Here is a 16,411-nt window from a genome sequence, read left to right on the forward strand (position 1 = left end):
CAGCAAGAGCGGTGAAAAGAAAATCAGAAAATAGTAGCAGCATAGAAGTGAATGAAAAGTCCATTTCCAGTGAAAAGGAGAAGTTCCACAGTTTTGAATACTACAGAGGTCAAGTAGCAAATTTGATCACTGGAAAAGAGACATTATATATGGCAGCAAAAACACGCTTATTGTCTTCCTTGACTCTCCCAAAGTAGGTTATATATTCTTCCTTTATTTTTACTTGATGATTGTCTGTTTCATCCACTAGAATGTAACCCCCATGAGGACCAAGACTGACTGTTTTTTTGTTTTGTTTTATTGTGATGAAATATACATAACATAAAACTTACCAGTTTTACCATTTTTAAGTTTACACAGCTTAATGGCATTAAGTACATTTACATCGTTGTATAACTATCACCACCATTCATCTCTAGAACTTTCTTCCTTTTCCCAAACTGAAGCTCTGTATCCATTAAATAATTACTCCCCATTTCCCTCTGGCAACCCCGCTTCCACTTTCTGTCTATGAACTTCACTGCTAGGAACCTCAAATAAGTAGAATCATATAGTAGTTGTCCTTTTGTGTTGTATTTTACTTAGCATAGTTATCAAGGTTCATCCATGATACCTGACACATCATGATACAAGACACATTGCAGCATGTGTCAAAGTTCCTCCCTTTTAAAGGCTGAATATTTCAGCCTTTTATGGATACTGCATTTTGTGTATCCATTCATCTGTCAGTAGACATTGGGTTGCTTCCACCTTTTGGCTATTTAATGCTGCTATGAGAATGGCTATACAAATATCTCCCTGAAACCCTGCTTTCCATTATTTTGGGTATATACCGAGAAATGGAATTTGCTGGATCATACAGTAATTCAATTTTTAATTTTCTGAGGAACTCCCATACTGTTTTTCTTAGCGGCTGTACCATTTTATGTTCCCATCAGCAGTGCACAAGGGTTCTAATTTCTCCACATCCTCACCAATATTTGTGTTTTTTTTTTGTTTTTATGAGATGGAGTTTCGCTGTTGTCACACAGGCCAGGGTGCAATGGTGTGATCTTGGCTCACTGCAACCTCTGCCTCCAGGATTCAAGCAATTCACCTGTGTCAGCCTCCCAAGTAGCTGGTATTACAGGCGCCCATCACCACACCTGGCTAATTTTTGTATTTTTAGTAGAGAAGGTGTTTCGCCATGTTAGCCAGGCTTGTCTTTAACTCCTGACCTCAAGTGATCTACCCACCTTGGCCTTTCAAAGTGCTGGGATTACAGGTGTGAGCCACCACTCCCAGCCTGGTTTTTTTTGGTAGTAACCATCCTAATGGGTGTGAAAAAGAAGACTGACTATACTTTTGCTCATCTTTTCCACCATCATACAGTAAATAAATCACTACATATTTATTGAGTAAATAAATGAGTGAGAAATAAATGCTATGGGAAGATAAATTGCTCTGGATTGATTTCAAGTTTGTTTATGAAGGAATGGGAAAAGATGGGGAAGTTGCTGGAGAGGGGCATAGAATTCAAGGTGGGAGAGACAGGAACATAGAACCATCTTAGAGGGAAAGATTCAGTAGAGAGGGAGTGAAGGTCCATGTCAAAACTTGAATAGATCTTTGAACTCCTTGAAATGTGTACATAATTTTTGAGGAGATTTTATTAGATTCTCAGTAGTCTTCATGAGATTCTCAAAGGGACCACTGACTCCCAAAGAAAGTAAAATCTAAGCTTCTTAGCATAGCTTACAAAATCTGTTATGACCTAGCCTCTGCCTGCTTTCCTCAAATCACCTATCCTCATTCTCCCTCTCTCCTCCCACTTTCCTTTTTTTGTTGTGTGCTTCATCTTTGCTAAGTTACCTACATATTTCTAAATCATCCATGGCCTCTCTTGTTTCTGTATCTTTGTACAGGATGCCTCTACCTATAATGCCTTTTCTCCCTCCCCCTACCCAAGTTCTTTTTACTCTTTAGAACCCAGTGTTAGGTATTCCTCTTATATACTCCTGTGTTTCTGTTTTAATACTTACATTCTCTCATTATACTCGTCTGTTTTCTTATGTCTTTTCTGCTAGACTAAAAGGTTCTTGACAGTAATCATTTGATTTGTCTTTGTAGTTCTAGTGCCTAAAGACACCTAATTCTTTATTAACAGAATGAGTAAGTAAATGAATTAATAGTAAAAAAAAAGCCAGGAGTAGGGAGGGGAAGCAAGTTGTGGATACGATACCTGATCAACTACCTTCCATCTTTGGAACTTCCTTCTTCTGAGGACTCATGCACATAACTACTTGAGTTGGAATCAACTCATGCTCTTTCTAAACTCCTTTTCTCCCTTCTCCTGTAGTTTTGTCATCATTTGCCTTTCTCCTGTCTTGCTGCCCCTGTGACCCTGCAGGGAGAATGTTAATTGTTGGAATATCCATATATGATTCCTAGAGTGACTTGGGAATTGATGTTAGAGAAAAGCTAGTCTAGGAGTTTTAAGAGGTTGTGTTGTTGTTATTCTAGCCTAGCTCTGAATTTTCATCTTGTTGAGCTAGGTTTTTCTTTTTTTAAGCGAAATTTTTTTTCCAGTATCTGCTGTTTAGAGAATCTCTGTTCGTAACCATTTGATCTTGGGAGGGTAGGGACCTTTCAAATAAAGATACTGAGAACTATTTGGTATGGAAAAAGTACATCTATAACAGGCAGACATCAATGTTGACCTATTTTCTGGAGATCAAACTAGAAAAACTAAAGTATTACATTCAAAATATACCTAGACTCAGGCCTGGGTTCTTTGTACACTGAGATGCTTATTTTAAGCATATATTGCTTGAAGTGACCTCATTATGCATTTTGGGGGGCTTCATTTTGGTATTTGATAACTATTAGATCTTTTTGGGAGTACTCCTGCTCAATCAAGAGTTATTCCATGGTTAGTGTGAATCAGCCCTGATCTTGTGATATTTTCCCAGGGTGTCACCCTAACGGACCTTCAAGAAGCAGAAAGGACTTTCAGCCGGTCGAGGGCAGAGAGGCAAGCTCAGGAGCAGCCTCGTGAGAAGCCCACAGACACTGAAGGGCTTGAGGGGAGCCCTGAGAAGCATGAGCCCTCAGCAGTTCCAGCAACAGAAGCTGGGGAGGGCCAGCAGCCCTGGGGCAGGAGTCTGGATGAAGAGGTGAGCTCATTTTTGCTGGCATGTACTGTGCTAAAAGCAGGATAATTAGTTTGGGGAGTGTCTTCTTCACTGATAGTTCAAAGGCTGTGTTCTACCTTGCAATGGACAACTTACTCTGTATGGCTGTTTTTAGTTGGGAAACCTGTGTGACAAAAATTTGGAGGATGTTGGTCCTTAAATGACCATTTTTTTTTTCTTCTGAGAGTTCACTGATGCTTTTGAATAAATGTCCTTCTATTCTAAAAAGAGAGATCATAGTATGACAAAATGCAAATAAAAACATAAGCATGTATTGAGTGTTTACTTTACTCAATACATGCTTATTTTATGCCAAGCACTATTTTAAGTATACTTCTTATGTATTATTGCATTTAATCCTCATAACAACCCTCTGAGGTAAATATTACTATTTCTATTTTATATATGAGGAGTTTGAATCACAGAGGTTGAGGAATTTGCCCAACATTTCACATAGCCAAGAAGTGGTTAAGCCAGAGTTTGAACATAGGCAGTCTGACTCCACAGCTTGCTCTCTTAACTACTAGTGTATTGTTTTTCAAACTCTTCTAACCTAAGGGCTTACAAAGCACTCATGAGTGTCACCGTTGGGAGGGACATTTTGATTTATGTTTCATTTCTCTAGTGGAGTTGGTAGTCAAAGGTGTAAGTTTATATTTAGGGTGAACATAACTCCTGGTTTATCTAAGATGGTTCCACTTACAACTGTTGTCTTTGTGTAATTATCATTACCACTCCTTTGCACTCTCAAAAGTGTCCCAGTTTGGGCAGATAAGTATTATGGTCACTGTGGTTATAGAGAAAAGGAATCTCCTTCTTGCTTTGACTCTGAATGGCTAGATTCCATAAACTGAAGTTCTATTTTGTATTTTGTTTGTTTTATAAGCTAATATTTATTGAGTACCTATTACCAGCTATTCTTCTAAGCATCTAATGCACATTTTCTTATTTAATCCTCTCTGAAGAAGGTGTTATCTCTTTTTTATAGATGAGGATGTTATGGCTCAGAGAAACTAAGTAACTTATTCAAGGTCACACAGCTAGTAAGTGCTGAAGCTAGAATTTGAACAAAGATCTGTCTGACTCCAAATTTACTACATTTTATTGTATGTGTCTTTATAAATCACAAAAATGTGTACAATCTCTATGTCATAAATTTAATGTGTAGTAAGGATTTATCTATCTCTGAGTCTTCCATAAACCAAGTTAAGGCTTATTGTTTTTTTTTTTTTTTTTTTTTGATTTTTTTTTTTTTTTATTATTATACTTTAAGTTCTAGGGTACATGTGCATGACGTTTATATCATGTATAACTCCCCAATGCAATCCCTCCCTCCTCCCCCCTCCCCATGATAGGCCCCAGTGTGTGATGTTCCCCTTCCCGAGTCCAGTGATCTCATTGTTCAGTTCCCACCTATGAGTGAGAACATGCGGTGTTTGGTTTTCTCTTCTTGTGATAGTTTGCTAAGAATGATGGTTTCCAGCTGCATCCATGTCCCTACAAAGGACGCAAACTCATCCTTTTTGATGGCTGCATAGTATTCCATGGTGTATATGTGCCACATTTTCTTAATCCAGTCTGTCACAGATGGACATTTGGGTTGATTCCAAGTCTTTGCTATTGTGAATAGTGCTGCAATAAACATACGTGTGCATGTGTCTTTGTAGTAGAGTAATTTATAATCCTTTGGGTATATACCCAGTAGTGGGATGGCTGGGTCATATGGTACATCTAGTTCTAGATCCTTGAGGAATCGCCATACTGTTTTCCATAATGGTTGAACTAGTTTACAATCCCACCAACAGTGTAAAAGTGTTCCTATTTCTCCACATCCTCTCCAACACCTGTTGTTTCCTGACTTCTTAATGATTGCCATTCTAACTGGTGTGAGATGGTATCTCATTGTGGTTTTAAGGCTTATTGTTAGGCTCTATCTGCCCTAACTCTCAAGTAAAAAAAAAAAAAAAAAAAAAGACAACAACAAAACAGAATTGCTTGAACCCGGGAGGCGGAGGTTGCAATGAACCAAGATCGCGCCACTGCACTCCAGCCTGGGCAACAGAGCAAGATTCCGTCTCCAAAAAAGAAAAAGAAAAAGAAAAAGAAAACAACAAAACAGAACTACAAAAAGGAAAATGGGAACTTTAGAAAGTTTCAATAAGCATGGTTATGGCAAGCTGGTAGAGTATTCAGAACTCGGTAGGATACATTTGTTCTCTGTTCTCAAATAATCCCTACATACTGCTTCTTAATGCTCCTGATCTTTTTGTTCCCCTACATAAACCTTGCCTTTCAGCACTCCATCTTAAAAAGGCCATCATTCTTGTTTTCATTCCAAAATCAAAGGAATTTTTTTTACACAATTAATGCTATGTAGTACCCTTTGGTCAATTGATGAATAATTTGCTTGAACTGCTCTCAACATGATGGGATTCTCAGAGTAGGAGTCTAGCGGCTGTTTTTTTTCTGTCTAATTAACTGACTTTAGCTTAGTTCGCTTATTGAGTACCTATTACCAGGTACTCAATATTGATCGTCATCTACTCATAAGCCTCTTAATATAGAAAAAAAGCATTTTGTATAATCCTGCTGTCCTTATCCTTTAGATGGAGTTGACTTCTAGTATCTCATGTTGTGGATTATTTCCAGCTTATCTGTCATCGCCTGAGGTGCCCAACTCAGCCAGACAAACCCACCACGCCAGCATCTCCTTCTACATCAAGACCCTCACTCTACACCAGTTCCCACCTGCTACGGACAAATAGATTTTCAGTCCCTGATTCTGAGAGTTCAAAGACTACCACAAATACTACAACTGCAAAGGAAATGGACAAAATTGGTATGTAGAGCTTCAAAAGACACAGGCCCTTCCACAGTGCACATCCCCCAGATTCTTAAAGTTCATACTTTATTTTATCTCTGGCCAGAGAATCAAGAAGCAGATTTGGATGAGCAGTCCTCTGGGAGGCTGTCCGTCCGAGAGAGGAGGCGGCCCAAGGAACGACGAAGAGGTACAGGCATCAATTTCTGGACAAAGGATGTAAGTGGATTGGTCTGTGCTGAGGCATATCGTGTTACTCTTGGCCACCATCCTTTCAGTTGAGTTTAAAAGAAAGAGTCCTACATGGTGCCGTGAATCTTGCAGATTCTCAGGAAGTATTACTGAGGAAAAGAGAAGAAAGACCTAACTAGTGTGGGACTCATTTGGTATGTTCCTGCTAGATTGCCAGTATCTAGTACAGTGCTAAGCACATGGCAGGCACTCAGCAAATAATTGGCAAAGAATTAAAAAACTGGAAATATACAACAGCCATATAAACAAATATAACAAGTGAATAAGCTTGTCAAGTTTTAGTAGTCCTTCCTAATATTCCCTGAATGTCATGTAGTGAGTCAACAATATCTTAATGCCACATATGAGCAGAGATTCTAACTAAATATTGTAGGTGTGCTACAAGAAGTTCAAGGAACATAAAACCTCTTAGTAATACAAGGTCACTTAGTTTTACTCTTTTAGAGAAAAAACAGAACAAATAACATAAAATAGATGAACTTTGGCTTTCAAGTAAAGACAGATATACCAATGTTTACTGACTACAAATACACATTCAGTAGTTCCATTCATCCTCTTCCATATCTTGTTTGGTACCCTTCTCATTCAACCTTGTTATTGGCATTTTAAAGAACAAGTGGCCAGTAACTTGGACAAGAGGACCCTACCTACCAATGACTCATTTGAAAATTGGACAAACTTTATTCAGTGAGACAAGAAATGAGACAGTAATAGTCATCTATTATAAATTATTTTTAGATAAAAGTATTTTATTGTTATAGGGCCAAATTAATAAGTATTGACAAAGATGAAATTAAGTCTGTCTCTCTGTCTGTCGTCTGTCTTAAAGATATCCCTTTTCCGGCCGGGCACGGTGGCTCACGCCTGTAATCCCAGCACTTTGGGAGGCTAAGGTGGGCGGATCACCAGGTTAGGAGATTGAGACCATCCTGGCTAATATGATGAAACCCCGTCTCTACTAAAAATACAAAAAATTAGCCGGGTGTGGTGGCAGGTGCCTATAGTCCCAGCTACTTAGGAGGCTGAGGCAGGAGAATAGCGTGAACCCGGGAGGCAGAGCTTGCAGTGAGCCGAGATTGGGCCACCGCACTCCAGCCTGGGCTATAGAGTGAGACTCCGTCTCAAAAAAAAAAAAAAAAAAAAAAATCCCTTTTCCAATTGTGGTCTATTTGACTTTTTAGACTGCAGGTGACATTTCTAAATTGCCTGCCTGTGATAGCTGTGAAAAGTAGCAGTAACAGAGCATCACTTGGAAGTCAATTCTCATTGCCCATGTTTGAAATGCCAAGATGCATAATTGATGGGATCTGACCTTGTTGCTTTCAAGGATGTCTCTGACGATGAGCCTCTTGATTTTCTTCCTTTTTCTTTTTTAGGAGGATGAAACTGATGGCTCTGAAGAGGTCAAAGAAACATGGGTAAGTGACAAACCAGTGAGGCATGTCTCTTGAGAGCACAGTCTTGCTCTTGTATATAATTTTAGTAGAAGAAAGGGCAAGACTTATGCAAATTTTAGTTGAGAGGGAGTTTGGAGATAGACATTCCTTTAAGAGATGAGGCAGGTGTTAGTTTGTGGTACTATTTTCTCATGTGGTATAACAATGCCTGTGCTCTTGAACCAGTTTCCTACATTTTTCTTTGCCTGCTGCCAATCTTTCACCCTGTTATAGGATCCATCATTTTCTCTCTTCTGAGTATGTTGTTGGATTATATGAAATACTTTGAAATCTTTGAATGAAAAGTGATACCAGTTCCTTTTTGGATCCACACTAATAGAGAGGGACATAAATGTGGAGAATGTAAAACATCAGACAGTCCCCAAGTCATTTATATTTGACTTTGAGATAAGATTAAACATCTGGCATCTTATATAACTCTGACCTTTTAAGGCCTGACATCCAACTCTTCCCTGTAGTGAAAGGCCTTAGTTCAGCTTTTCTGAAGATACTCCAGGCTCCTGTAAGCCACTCAGACATGATTGGTGGTGGTTTTCTTTTCAGTACTGTTTTCCAAGAAGGAAGGAAATTGGTTTTGACTAAATTATTTGAAATACACGTGCTTTTCTATTGAAATTAAGTAAAAAGATGACCTTTTTGTATCCTGCAACTTATGGGAAGTATGTTCTCAGAGTATATTTAATAACCTGTACTGAAAATTACCATCTAACTCATCATTAGCAGAGAAGATATAAATAATATATTGTCATTGATCTGCCTATATTTTTGTCTAGATCCAAAACAGACAATAGTAGCCTTCCAGAAAGTAGTGTCTTTAATGACTAATGGTGACATAGGTGAGAATTGCCTGTCCTTGGTTGAAGCTGGGGCTACTTCATAAAGGCAAGCTGTGTGGTGTGGAAATAGTATATAGAGGTTCCTTGGAGCAAGAGTGTGTGCATGTGTGTATATGTATAAATTACAGCAACTCTTAGTTTCTTCAAGGGGCTTGGAAAGGCTTTTGGAGATAGGAAGAGTGAATATAGGAAAGTTCCTTTGGGGAATTATAACTCTAAAGAATATGTAACTCAGGAAATATAACTCAGAGGATCTGAGTTATAGATTATAGAGTACTGAAATGGAACATTATCCATACAGAATTACATAGGCCATTTAAATCCGGGGAATTGCAAAAGGGAAGTTTTTGTTGTCTAAGAATGTCTTTTGCCAGTGAAAATTCTTTTCTCTACTTTTCTCATCTTCTTGGCAGTGGAAAATCCTAGCCTACAGGGTACCAAGTAAGGAAAATTAAGATGATCTTGATCTTAATCTTGATCTCTAGGAAGCAGTACTTCCTAGAGAATTTTACTTTAGGACTGTTGACTTGAAAGTATGAAGAAAAGCAGAGACTGTTGCAGTTTGATGTGAATGGCATTTGTCAGACTAAAAATACTCCACATATCCAATTGCATAAGGCATTTACTAGTGTTTACCATGTGTCAAGAAAACAACAATGTGAATCAAAAAGAATAAACAGCCCAGTATCTCTGGACTGGTACATTTGAATTTATGCAGGTAAGCTAGGGGTTGCTATAAGAAATATATTCCAAGTGCCAATCTCCAGCCTGGCCAATAGTGCAGAAAGAAAGGCTGATAATGAATCAGCATAGGGTGAGACATCCTTTTTGTCAAAGTCTTATATGTGCTTGTTTCATTTATTTCAGTTAAATTCTTAACTGTTTTTCTCCCTTGACACTCTCTCCTAATGCTAGGAGGCATGATGCCATTATCTATATGGGCCTACAGACCCACATGCCTCATCATGACCGAGTGTAAATTCCTATATTTCTACTTCAAGACAATCAGTAGTATCTTATGACCACCTCTCTACCCTAAATCCATTTTCATCCATCAGGCAGTACAGTTAACTCAGCTCTGCAACAACAAATGAGCCAGTCAGAGTGGGGGTCATTCTACTGAAATGGTGCTGTTAACTAATCAGCATGGATACAGTTGAGAAGCCAGGGCAGCTCTTTCCTTTCTTGGTTTTTGGTTCAATAAAACTATATCTGCTATTGAGGTCATGCCAACTTCCTTCTCTTCCCTAGCCCACTCCTTAAGAGTGATAGTATCTATTATTTTTAAAGTTATCTCTTCCCAAGACACTAATATCTTTTTTTTTAACTGAAATATAATTTGCAATTAGTGCACAGATTTTAAATATACTGTTTCCTGGGTTTTGACACTTGTATGTACCAGCATAACCACTACCCAAATCAAGATACAGAACTTTTCCATCACCTTAAAACATTTCATCATTAATGCTCAAGAATAAACAATACCAATTTATGGTGATAGAAATCAGAAGAGTGGTTGCCTCTCAGGACAGAGAACTGAATGGAAAAGATAGAAATCAACCAGCAATAATGTTTAAATTTTTTTTTTTTTTTTTTTTTGAGACAGGGTCTTGCTCTTTTACCCAGGCTGGAGTGCAGTGGTGCAGTCATGGCTCACTGTGGCCTCAACCTCCCAGGCTCAAGTGATCCTACTACCTCAGCGTCCCAAGTAGCTGGGACTACAGGTGCAAGCCACCATGCCCAGCTAATTTTTGGAGTTTTTCTAGAGACGGGGTTTCACCATGTTGCCCAGACTGGTCTCAAATTCCTGGGCTCAAACAATCCTCCTGCCTTGGCCTCCCAAAATGTTGGGATTATAGGCATAAGCCACAATGCCCAGCCAATAATATTTAATTTTAATGGTAGAAAGGAAGCTTTAATTGTTATTATCTTTATCTTATGCCTCCAGTCAGAGTTAGACCTAAATGATTCAAAATACCTATGGTTTTTTTCCCCCCTTCTTAAAGATTTCAAAAGAAGATTATTTAATACTTCACTTATATAGCAGTGACAACAGCATGGTTTAGGAGACCTTTCTATTGTTTAAACTAAATCTCTATTGAGGTCATTGAAGTCCGTTTCCTTTTTTATATACCAAGAAAAATGTAACCAACATTTATATACAGGTAAGATTTATGGTCAGGAATGGCCATAATGTTTGCTGTCAATAGAATATTTGGTCAGGGAAAGGCAAATCAAAACCACAATGAAATAGATCATCTAATCTCTTAGAATGGCTGTTATCAAAAAGACAAAAAATAACAAAACCTGGTGAGGATGTAGAGAAAAAGAAACTCTTAATACACTATTGGTGGGAATATAAATTATTGTAGCCATTATGGAAAGCAGTATGGAGGTTCCTCAAAAACTAAAAATTGAACTACCATATGATTCAGCAGTCCCACTACTGGGTATTTATCCAGAGGAAAGGAAAACAATTTATCAAAGAGATTATGCTCCCTGGTGGTCTAGTGGTTAGGATTTGGTGCTCTTGCTGTCTCTCGTGCTCTCTCTCTCTCCCGTTCTTTCTATCTCTCTCTCTCAGTCTCACTCTCTCTCTGTCTTTCAAAGAGATATCTGCATCCATATGTTTATTGCAGCACTATTCACAATAGCCAGGATATGGAATCAAACCTAAATGTCCATTAATAGATGAATAGATAAATTAAATGTGGTATATGTACCTAGTGGAATACTATTTAGCCATAAAGAAAACTGAAATTATGTCATTCACAGCAACATGAATGATCCTGGAAGCCATTATGTTAGGTGAAATAAGTCAGTCACAGAAAAATAAATACCTCATGTTCTCACTCATATGCAAGATCTTAAAAAGTTGAGCTCATAGAAGTAGAGAGTAGGATTATTGTTACTGGAGTCTGGAAAAGGGGGATAGTCAGAGGTTGGTTAACAGATATAAAATTACAGGTAGGGGAATAAGTTCTAGTGTTCTGTAGCACTAAAGGGTGAATATAGTTGATAATTTATTGTATATTTTCAAATATTTAGAAGAGAGGATTTTGAATGTTTCCAACACAAAGAAATTATTTTTGGTGATAGATATGCTGATTACCTTGATTTGATCATTACATATTGCATATATGTACTGAAATATCACTTTGTACCACATAAATACGTACTATTATACTGCATCAATTTAAAATTTTTCAAAAGAGAGTATGTGATAGACTAGTCATGCATTGCTATGCTGGGGACAGCAAGGAACATGCTTAGAAGGCTGGGGACCCTACTTAAGCCCAACATAGTACATAATTTTAGTCCGAACCCATTCCCATTGGTAAATCCATGCACCAGTGAAACTAACATGAGTATATAAAATTGACATCTTAGCACCTGCTTGACAGATATGTTTAAAAACAATTCTGTTTTGTTTATCCACATTAGGTATATGACAGTCTCTGAGAAGCTTAATAGATCCTTTGTCTTTCTAAATAAAAAATAATCTGCATCTTAATTTGAGGAATAGGGTTATTCTAATTATATCTGAAAATGCTTTTATATTCAGCAGTGTGTTTGCTGTTTTCTTTACTATAGTAGTAATCACATAGAATGTTTGCCCTGGAGGGAACAAGCATAGGCACACCACAGAAGGTAATGACCATTGGATTATTTCCATCTTTTTTAACCTGCATCTTTGGCCTAGATTCCATTTTCTTTATATTGAATTTTATCTATTGCTTTCTTACTGTTTTCCCTGTTTACTCTGGAGCTGTTTTCCAAGCCAATCCTGTTGTATAATTGAATTTATCACTAGAGGGCACAAGTGGTCAACAGAAAAGATATTGGTGCACAGGCAGAATGGTGCCCTAAAGAAGCTGAGCAAAAAACAAATTGCTTTTGTTTTAAAGGAATTGTTGGAAGACCCAGTTCAATGTAGTAAAGGTGCTTGCCTCCCAGCTTTTGGTATCATAGGATTGGAAGAGAATCTAGAGATATCTTGGGTTAGGAACCTCATTTTACAGTTAAGAAGACTGAGGCCCAGAGAAATTAAGAATTATTTGGGCATGATATCTCTGCTAGGTGAGCAACCTATACCTTTTTTCAGGGAACCTCTTTGTTTTACTATAGTGAAGCAAACCTGAAATTAGGACTTGTATCCTTTTTTATTCCCTATTCATCCATTTGGTTTTTTTACTCAGCAGGTTACATGTTCGAATTGACTTGCTAGTAGCATCTCACCTCCTTGAGTGAAGGAACGTCTTCTTGAAGGACAACTTAAAAGCCTACTCAGAGTATCAAGATTCAGTGGGTAGAGCATCAGCATTCTTCTGCTGTCCTTGACATAGGTGGGTAGTTATGTATGTCAGGAAGTAAGACTTTTCATACTTTTCTTTTGCCCTAGAATCTCTGTTGCTTTTAGATGAATCAGGTGGCACTCAATCTGAACAAAATCACTGAAACCTTACCCTAAAAGTTAGCAATGTAGCTGTCCCCATCCAGAATGCAACCAGTAGGTCTGGATTACTAATGATCCCTCAAAACTCATTGGTAAAGGAGATAGTATGAAAGAGTTACTAAATCATAGATATCAAGGTACCTGCCTCAGATAACTAGCGGAGAGATCTGTTAGTAAAGGCTTCTAAAAGAGGTAAGCAATTAAATGCAAGGTTTTCAAACTAAATAAAAGAACACAATTGGAATTTGCTAGCAGAGCTGAGTTTTGAACTTTAACAGAAAACAGATGCCCTAGAAATATACCAAAAGCCACTAAATGCATTTTCCATTTTGTCCTGCCTTTACTTTTATAAGCATCTTAATTCAACAAGTGCTTTTAACTGCTTATTATGATCAAGCACTTGATTCTGGGGATGCAACAATGAACAAATAGCCCTGCTTTTATGGAATTTACATTCTAGTGGGGGAGACAGACAATAAAATAAATATGTAAATTAAATATTATGTTAAAAGATGATATGTACTATGGAAAAACCATATACAGTAGACTAAGGAAGAATCAGAAGTGCCAACATGAAAGGAGGTTGACATTATAAGTAGGGTGGTCAGGATAGGCCTTACCAAGAAAATATGATTTAAGCCTAGACTTAAAGGAAGCAAGGTGGGAAACTATGTAGACATGTGGGGGTAGAGTGTTATGGACAGAGGGAACAACAGTTGCAAAGACCCTAAGACAGGTGTCTGGCATGCTTGAAGACAGGTTAAAAAAAAAAAAAAAATCAGTGTGGCTAAAGTGGAATGTGCAAGAAGGCCAAATGGCATAGACTGATAAGTTATTATAAGAACTTTGGCTTTTGTAGTTTTGAGCGGAAGAGTGACATGATTATACTTGTATTTTAAAGGATCATTGCCTGCTATTTTGGAGAATGTACTCTGAGAAGACATTAGTGGAAGCAGGGACATCAGTTAGGAGGCCATTATAATGCAACAGTCCAGGGGAAAACAGATGGTGGTTTGTACCAGGAGAATAGCAGGCAGTAAAGATGCTGAGAAGTTGTCATATTCGAATATATTTTGAAGTTAGAACCAATGAGATTTGCTATTTTCTTGGATATCAGGTGAGAAAACAGAAGGTTGTCAAGGTTGACACTAAGACTTTTTAGCTAAGGCAACTAAAAGCATGGAATTTTATTAACTGAAATGGAGAATACTACAGGAAGAATACATGTGGTGGGGGGACAGTAGGCGTTTGGTTTTGGTTTTAGAATTGTTAAATCTAATAGATCTGATTGACATATTTCCACATGGAAATGTCAAGAGGACAGTTAGATGTAGGAATCTGGAATTCAGGATTAAGGGCCAGTCTGGAAGTACGTCTTGGATATCAGTAAACCTAAAGATTGCATTTTAAAACCATGAGATTGAATGTGACCACCAAGAGAATGAATGTAGACAGAGAAGAGGCCGAAAGAGCCCTGGTGCACTCCGAAATTCAAAGTGAGGAGAAGGGGAAGAATCAGCAAAGGAAACTGAGCAAACCTGGTACCTGACCCTGTGAATATGGATGCAGTTTCCCCCTTTTCCCAAAACAAAATCAAACAAAACACATGGAACAATAGGCAGTTTTATCATTGTTCTTATTTTACTTCTTTTTTCAAGGGCTATTTCCCATGAAATCTGCTCAGACTATTTATAAATGGGCGATGCAGTGGTATAGGAGAGCTGGACATTCCAGAGCATCTTCTGACGTCTTTTGAACTAGAAATTGCTTCCTTTCTGCAATGTTGTCTAGAGGCCTTTGAAGTCCAGGGATGTCATAAGACTCTTCTTACTACATCAGAGGGATTCTATTGATTACCATGTCTGCAAATGATGTTAACTTACCTCTCGGTCTCCTTTGCCAAATTTTCTTCTGCTCTATTACATCTTTGAATAACTGTCACTTCAATTGCAGTTAAGAAGACTCTTGGGGCCGGCCATGGTGGCTCATGCCTGTAATCCCAGCACTTTGGGAGGTCGAGGCAGATGGACCACTTGAGGTCAGGAGTTCGAGACCAGCCTGGCCAACATAGTGAAACACCATCTCTACTAAAAATATAAAAATTAGCTGGGTGTCATGGCACCCGCCTGTAATCCCAGCTACTCAGGAGGCTGAGGCATGAGAATCGCTTGAACCCGGGAGGCGGAGGTTGCAGTGAGCCAAGATCACACCACTGCACATCAGCCTGGGCAACAGAGCAGCGAGACCCTGTCCCCCCACAAAAAAAGACTCTTGGAAAAACTTTTATTAGAAATAAAACACCTAACACCTAGAAGGTGTTACTGTATATTAAAATTTGATTTATTAATAGCCTGGGATGGCTAGAATGACAGTTATAGACTAAATTTAAAGCTAAAAAATACTTTAAAGGCCACCTAGTTAACACTGTCATTTCGGAGTTAACCGCTGAGGCCCAGGAGATTAAGTATCTTGCTAGTATCACAGAGTGGTAGTCCTAGTGCACAGCTGTTGCACTACCTTCAAAATTTGTATCTTTGTATCTGTTATATCTCTTATATCATACCACATACTGTTATGACAAGTAATATGGCATAATAGTTAAGAGTGCAGACCCAGGAGCTAGACTCCCTGCGTTTAACCCCAGCTTAACCATTTAACTACTTTGGATAGGTTATTTAACCTTTCTGTGCCTCAGTTTCCTCATCTGTAAAGTAGGGATTATAATAGTCTGCCTCTTAGCATTGTGAAATGAAAATGAGCTGATATGGCCGGGCGCGGTGGCTCAAGCCTGTAATCCCAGCACTTTGGGAGGCGGATCACGAGGTCAGGAGATCGAGACCATCCTGGCTAACACGGTGAAACCCCGTCTCTACTAAAAAATATAAAAAATTAGCCGGGTGAGGTGGCGGGCGCCTGTAGTCCCAGCTACGCGGGAGGCTGAGGCAGGAGAATGGCGTGAACCCAGGAGGCGGAGCTTGCAGTGAGCTGAGATCTGGCCACAGCACTCCAGCCTGGGCGACAGGGCGAGACTCCGTCTCAAAAAAAAAAAAAAAGAAAATGAGCTGATACATTTAAATAGAGATAATTATAATCCATTTAAATTATTTTCCAGATCTCTAACTTCCTACGTCTGGATGAGCGTAAGGCTTTCGGAATACTTTTATTGGCCTTAGGATCATGTGATTTTGAAGTTATTAATTTATCCTTAAAGAGTGGATTATTTGGAGAGTCACAGAAGTAGCCCCAAATCCTCTATAACTCCAACATGTGTTCTGACATATAACTGAAGAATTTTGAGGAATAAATTTTAAAGGAGATTGCTGAAGTAGGGAGAATGAAATGAGTAGAAAGGAAAGGAACAAGAACTAAATGTTTCAAATGGTGTTTGGAACCTGTTGAGCATCTGATCAAGTCAA

The 16,411-nt window shown here is 38.4% G+C and overlaps 1 protein-coding gene across 1 annotated transcript in view; it reads left to right on the plus strand.

Annotated features, from left to right (window-relative positions):
- Positions 1–16,411, plus strand: part of PPP1R12B (protein phosphatase 1 regulatory subunit 12B) — a 243,316-nt gene that overhangs the window by 144,805 nt on the left and 82,100 nt on the right. Inside the window, 4 exon segments of the mRNA XM_033198353.1 lie at positions 2,952–3,155; positions 5,823–6,012; positions 6,101–6,213; positions 7,623–7,664. Coding sequence (XP_033054244.1) covers positions 2,952–3,155; positions 5,823–6,012; positions 6,101–6,213; positions 7,623–7,664 — 549 coding nt within the window.

The sequence above is a fragment of the Trachypithecus francoisi genome, unplaced genomic scaffold (genome assembly GCF_009764315.1).
Source record: "Trachypithecus francoisi isolate TF-2019V2 unplaced genomic scaffold, Tfra_2.0 Lachesis_group5, whole genome shotgun sequence".
In the NCBI taxonomy this organism is placed as follows: domain Eukaryota; kingdom Metazoa; phylum Chordata; class Mammalia; order Primates; family Cercopithecidae; genus Trachypithecus; species Trachypithecus francoisi.